The 6,559-nt window shown below is 45.1% G+C and overlaps 1 protein-coding gene across 1 annotated transcript in view; it reads right to left on the bottom strand.

Moving 5' to 3' along the window:
* Positions 1-1,009: 1,009 nt before the first annotated feature.
* LOC115167418 (homer protein homolog 2) overlaps positions 1,010-6,559 on the bottom strand; it is a 94,628-nt gene continuing 89,078 nt past the window's right edge. The window contains exons 6-7 of the mRNA XM_029721824.1: positions 3,947-3,953; positions 1,010-2,017 (exon numbers count right to left, since the gene is read on the bottom strand). Coding sequence (XP_029577684.1) covers positions 1,829-2,017; positions 3,947-3,953 — 196 coding nt within the window. The 3' untranslated portion in view covers positions 1,010-1,828. The remainder of the gene's footprint in view (positions 2,018-3,946; positions 3,954-6,559) is intronic.

Raw genomic sequence — 6,559 nt, 5'->3', positions numbered from 1 at the left:
GTCTTCATTACAGTCCTGCAGTCTGACTGCAGATTCAAAAGGCTGATGTTTACTGAAACCCTTTAAACGCTTTAAACTTCTGTTATTGAACCAAACATCTGTTCATTCCCTTCACAGTCTGTCATCATTATGACATCATCAACAGAACTACTTTTTCAAACAACATTTTTCTCCTTTTCTCTCCTCTTCTTCTTTCTCATTTTGTCCTGTTGTTGTTATTGTCGTGTTGTTGACGTTATTGTCCTGTCATCATTGTTGTCCTGTCGTGGTTGTTGTTGTCCTGTTGTGGTTGTTGTTGTCCTGTCGTGGTTGTTGTTGTCCTGTTGTGGTTGTTGTCCTGTCGTGGTTGTTGTTGTCCTGTCGTGGTTGTTGTCGTGGTTGTTGTTGTTGTCCTGTCGTGGTTGTTGTTGTTGTCGTGGTTGTTGTTGTTGTCGTGGTTGTTGTCGTTGTCCTGTCGTGGTTGTTGTCGTGGTTGTTGTTGTTGTCCTGTCGTGGTTGTTGTTGTTGTCCTGTCGTGGTTGTTGTTGTTGTCGTGGTTGTTGTTGTTGTCGTGGTTGTTGTCGTGGTTGTTGTTGTTGTCCTGTCATGGTTGTTGTTGTTGTCCTATCGTGGTTGTTGTTGTCCTGTCGTGGTTGTTGTTGTTGTCCTGTCGTGGTTGTTGTCGTGGTTGTTGTTGTCCTGTCGTGGTTGTTGTTGTCCTGTCGTGGTTGTTGTTGTCCTGTCGTGGTTGTTGTTGTTGTCCTGTCGTGGTTGTTGTCGTGGTTGTTGTTGTTGTCCTATCGTGGTTGTTGTTGTTGTCGTGATTGTTGTTGTTGTCGTGGTTGTTGTTGTTGTCCTGTCGTGGTTGTTGTCGTGGTTGTTGTTGTTGTCGTGGTTGTTGTCGTGGTTGTCCTGTCGTGGTTGTTGTTGTTGTCCTGCCGTGGTGGTTGTTGTCCTGTTGTGGTTGCTGTTGTTGTTGTTGTGGTTGTTGTCCTGTTGTGGTTGTCACACTACTAGGATTCCTTAAATAATGTTTAAACATTTTTAATTTTCATAGCAATATTTAATTAGTGTGTTACTATGGTGATGCATGGTCATCATCCGTCTAGTTTGGCCGGTTCTCCTGAGGCACTTGATGACACCGCCGTGTCATGTATTTGTCGTGTATGCGCATATTAACTAACAAGTAACAAACTGTCTTTAAACACACCTGAGATCGACATGAAGCAACAATATAAAGACAAGTCTTAAAAAGTAGATATCTTCTATATTTCCCTCATGTCTTAAAAAGTATATATCTTCTATATTTCCCTCATGTCATAAAGAGTATATATCTTCTATATTTCCCTCATGTCATAAAGAGGCCAGTAGGATAACGTGTGATTATTACTTAACTGTTGCTGTACTGCATTAGTTGATGTAGTTTAAATACATGTAGCCCTTTTAAACCCTTTCTTCCTTCTTAGTTCAGCCTGTAGAAACAACAGACAGAACTATAGAACCTGTCACCTGTTCTAGAACTGGAACCTGTCCCCCCCCACAGAGACAGAGCAGTAACCAGAGAGAGACTCTAGGTTCTAGTTCCAGAACACTGACTGACTGATACACCAGATGGAACCATCAGGTGATCCCCTGCCTGCCCTGGCCTGTCTCTACCCCCCCCCCCCTTCTCTCCATCCCTCCCTCTCTGTACTGTGTAGTGTAGTGTGTTTACAGCTGATTGGTTCAGTGTGGTCTCCACTTTGGGGGAGTGGCGCCACAGAGTCCTGTCCTGAAGGTATTTATAAACCCTCCATCACTAACTAGTCATCCCTCCATCCCTCTCTCCTCTCCTCTGTCCCTTCCTCCCTCAGTTATCCACCCCTAGTTTGGACAGGCCCTGCCGGAACTCGTGCAGCTCATCAATCTTCCCATCCAGGACGTCCATGAACTTCTTAAGCTCTCCCTTCACGATGCCCTGCTTGGACTGGCTGTCCTCGATGTCGGCCTGAAGACCCTCTATCCTATCCTCCAGGTCCTTGTTCTTCACCTCAGCAGCCTAAAGAGAGAGAGATTATGGAGTTAGATTACTGATATAATAACGTTTTAAATTCACCTCAGCTGTCTAAAGAGATTGGAAATATGAAGTTAGATACTGCCATAACGTTATAAATAACTATAACTTTCACCTCAGCCTACAGATAAGAGACAATAACGTATATTAGTCGCTAATTTAGCAAGTTTATTAGGTTGAGAGAATATGGAGGGGGAGAAGGGGAGGAGAGAAAGGGGAGAGGGAGAGAGAGTGAAAGGGAGAGGGGGAGCGAGCGAGAGGGGGAGGGAGAGCGAGGAGGAGGGAGGGAGGGGAGAGCGAGGAGGAGGGAGGGAGGGGGAGGGAGGGGGAGGGAGAGCGAGGAGGAGGGAGGGAGGGGGAGGGAGAGCGAGGAGGAGGGAGGGAGAGGGAGGGAGGGGGAGCGAGGAGGGAGGGAGGGAGAGGGAGGTAGGGGGAGGGGAGCGAGCGAGAGGGGGAGGGAGAGCGAGGAGGAGGGAGTGAGAGGGAGGGAGCTAAAATAGGAGGTCTACGCTGGTGCCTGGTGGCATTTCTCAGCTGACTGTTGAAACCTGATCACTGTGTGGGAGACCTGCTTTAAATAGAGAGACCACTGGACCAGACACTACTGATACTGTCTGGTATAGAGCTAGAGTTAATAGAATGGATATAACCTGCTTTAAATAGAGAGACCACTGGACCAGACACTACTGATACTGTCTGGTATAGAGCTAGAGTTAATAGAATGGATATAACCCGCTTTAAATAGAGAGACCACTGGACCAGACACTACTGATACTGTCTGGTATAGAGCTAGAGTTAATAGAATGGATATAACCTGCTTTAAATAGAGAGACCACTGGACCAGGCACGACTGCTACTGTCTGGTATAGAGCTAGAGTTAATAGAATGGATATAACCTGCTTTAAATAGAGACCACTGGACCAAACACTACTGCCTGGTATAGAGCTAGAGTTAATAGAATGGATATAACCCGCTTTAAATAGAGAGACCACTGGACCAGACACTACTGATACTGTCTGGTATAGAGCTAGAGTTAATAGAATGGATATAACCCGCTTTAAATAGAGAGACCACTGGACCAGACACTACTGATACTGTCTGGTATAGAGCTAGAGTAATAGAATGGATATAACCCGCTTTAAATAGAGAGACCACTGGACCAGACACTACTGATACTGTCTGGTATAGAGCTAGAGTTAATAGAATGGATATAACCCGCTTTAAATAGAGAGACCACTGGACCAGACACTACTGATACTGTCTGGTATAGAGCTAGAGTTAATAGAATGGATATAACCCCTTCAGACCATGGAGCTTTAGTGTGATACAATACATCCAATATGATGGAGATGCTAACGTGCGATCATCACGATGGTTGTTACCATTGTTGCTGCATGTGTCTGACAGAGAAGAGAGCAGCATTCTGCGCTGCTCAGTGGTGTTCTGAGCTATTCTGCCATGACAACCACTAGTGAATATTGCTTTGAACAGGAATGTCAGTGCTATTTGAGTCTATGTCTAATAGCTTGCTGAGGGGGTTCTCTGATCCATTGTGTCTAAAGGGAGAGGAGGCATCGGAGCCAAGACATTGTTGGTTTTATTCCCCTCCCTACTCTATCTAGCCGGGTTGGACCTGAAGCTGAAGTATTTGAGGCATGTCATTGTTGGTTTTATTCCCCTCCATAGTTGGTCTACATGGCACCGCACCGATGACAGCTTGGCTGAGGAAATACGCTGTGAGGCTGTCAGATGACCGAGGGAGGTGAGTTACTACCGATATATATATAACATCATTACTGATATAGCTTCACTACTCATATAGATCACATCAGAACCACAACACAGCTCCTGTCCACACAGCATCACTACCGATACATACAGCTTCACATCTCATTCAGAAACATATACTATTACCTTGTCACTACCGATACATACAGCTTCACATCTCATTCAGAAACATATACTATTACCTTGTCACTACCGATACATACAGCTTCACATCTCATTCAGAAACATATACTATTACCTTGTCACTACCGATACATACAGCTTCACATCAGAACCACAAATATATACTATCCATACAGCGTTGCCACCGATACAGCTTTACCCTGTATTACTAAGGTTTACAGCAGCAGTCTAAACAGAAGAGAGTCTGGTTAGATATATTATGTACAGTGCCTTCGGAAAGTATCCAGACCTCTTGACTTTTCCCACATTTTGTTATGTTACAGCCGTACTCTAAAATGTATTAAATACATTTTTTCCATCATCAATCTACACACAATACCCCATAATGACAAAGCAAAAATAGGTTTTTAGAAATGTTTGCTAATTTATAAAAAATAAAATATCATATTTACATAAGTATTCAGACCCTTTACTCAGTACTTTGTGGAAGCACCGTTGGCAGCGATTTCAGCATCGAGTCTTCTTGGGTATGACGCCACAAGCTTGGCACACTTGTATTTGGAGAGTTTCTCCCATTCTTCTCTGCAGATCCTCTCAAGCTCTGTCAGGTTGGATGGGGAGCATTGCTGCACAGCTATTTTCAGGTCTCTCCAGAGATGTTCGATCGGGTTCAAGTCCGGGCTCTGGCTGGAGCACTCAAGGACATTCAGAGATTTGTCCTGAAGCCACTCATGCATTGTCTTGGCTGTGTGCTTACGGTCGTTGTCCTGTTGGAAGGTGAACCTTCGCCCCAGTCTGAGGTCCTGAGTGCTCTAGAGCAGGTTTTCATCAAGGATCTCTCTGTACTTTGCTACATTGATCTTTACCTCGATCCTGACTAGTCTCCCAGTCCCTGCCGCTGAAAACTATCCCTACAGCATGATGCTGCCACCACCATGCTTCACCGTAGGGATGGTGCCAGGTTTCCTCCAGATGTGACGCTTGACATTCAGGCCAAAGAGTTCAATCTTGGTTTCATCAGACCAGAGAATCTTGTTTTTCAAGGTCTGAGTCTTTAGGTGCATTTTGGCAAACTCCAAGTGGGCTGTCATGTGCCTTTTACTGAGGAGTGGCTTCTGTCTGGCCACCCAACCATAAAGGCCTGATTGGTGGAGTGCTGTAATGATGGTTGTCCTTCTGGAAGGTTCATTGGAAACAAGGATGCACCTGAGCTCAATTTCGAGTCTCATAGCAAAGGGTCTGAATACTTACGGAAAGTATTCAGACCCCATAAGTATCTTTAATACATTTGCAAAAATTCCCCAAAACCTGTTTTCGCTTTGTCATTATGGGGTATTGTGATGTCATTATGGGGTATTGTGATGTCATTATGGGGTATTGTGATGTCATTGTGGGGTATTGTGATGTCATTATGGGGTATTGTGATGTCATTATGGGGTATTGTGATGTCATTATGGGGTATTGTGATGTCATTGTGGGGTATTGTGTGTGAATTGCTGGGGATTTTTATTTATTTAATCCATTTTAGAATAAGTTTGTAACGTAACAAAATTTGGGAAAAAGTCAAGCGGTCTGAGTACTTTCCGAAGGCACTGTATATTGCTGATATGATTCCTCTGTCTACATAGCAGCTAATCATGTTCTCTCTACACCGGGGGGTCCAATGAAAAATGATTTCTCCCCAATTTCAATCTTGTCTTATTGCTGCAACTCCCCAACAGGCTCGGGAGGCGAAGGTTGACTCATGCATCCTCCGAAACATGACCCATCAAACCACGCTTCTTAACACCCGCCCACTTAGGAAACACTGTTCACCTGACGATTGAGGGTAGCCTGCAGACGTGCGGCCCGCCACAAGGAGTCGCTAGAGCGCGATGAGCGAAGTAAATCCCCCCAGGCCAAACCCTCCCCTAACCCGGACGACACTGGGTCAGTTGTGCACCGCCCTATGGGGCTCCCGATCACAGCCGGTTGTGATACAGCCTGGGATCGAACCTGAGTCTGTAGTGTTGCCTCTAGCACTGCGATGCAGTGTCTTAGACCGTTGTGCCACTCGGGAGGCCCAATCTCAATCAAATTCTAAATCTGGCCCTCCGATATTCTAAATCTGGCCCTCCGAAATTCTAAATCTGTCCCTCCGAAATTCTAAATCTGGCCCTCCGATATTCTAAATCTGGCCCTCCGATATTCTAAATCTGGCCCTCCGATATTCTAAATCTGGCCCTCCGATATTCTAAATCTGGCCCTCCGATATTCTAAATCTGGCCCTCCGATATTCTAAATCTGGCCTTCCAAGCCAGTCCCGCTGCTCTTTAACTTTTCATTCTTCCCCTCTAATCAGGGACTGATTTAGACCTAGAACAACTAAGAAAACGGGAGCAAAGAATTATCAGGTACGACAGACAACCAGAAGTAGTCTGGACCTCAAAGGGTCAGAGTTCAATACCCCCGTTCTACTATCTGAACGTGCCATAACTCTTTCACCTGGTTGACAGATCTGTCTCTACTGGAGACCAGCTACCATACCACAGAGACCAACGTGCATATCAAGACCATCTCTCAGTAGCACAAGTTTGAGTTCACTTAAGGCAATGGTGTTGGATTTACCTTAACCTT

Source organism: Salmo trutta, chromosome 29 (genome assembly GCF_901001165.1).
Source record: "Salmo trutta chromosome 29, fSalTru1.1, whole genome shotgun sequence".
NCBI classification, from domain to species: Eukaryota; Metazoa; Chordata; class Actinopteri; order Salmoniformes; family Salmonidae; genus Salmo; species Salmo trutta.
This window is presented reverse-complemented; position numbering and strand designations above follow the sequence as displayed.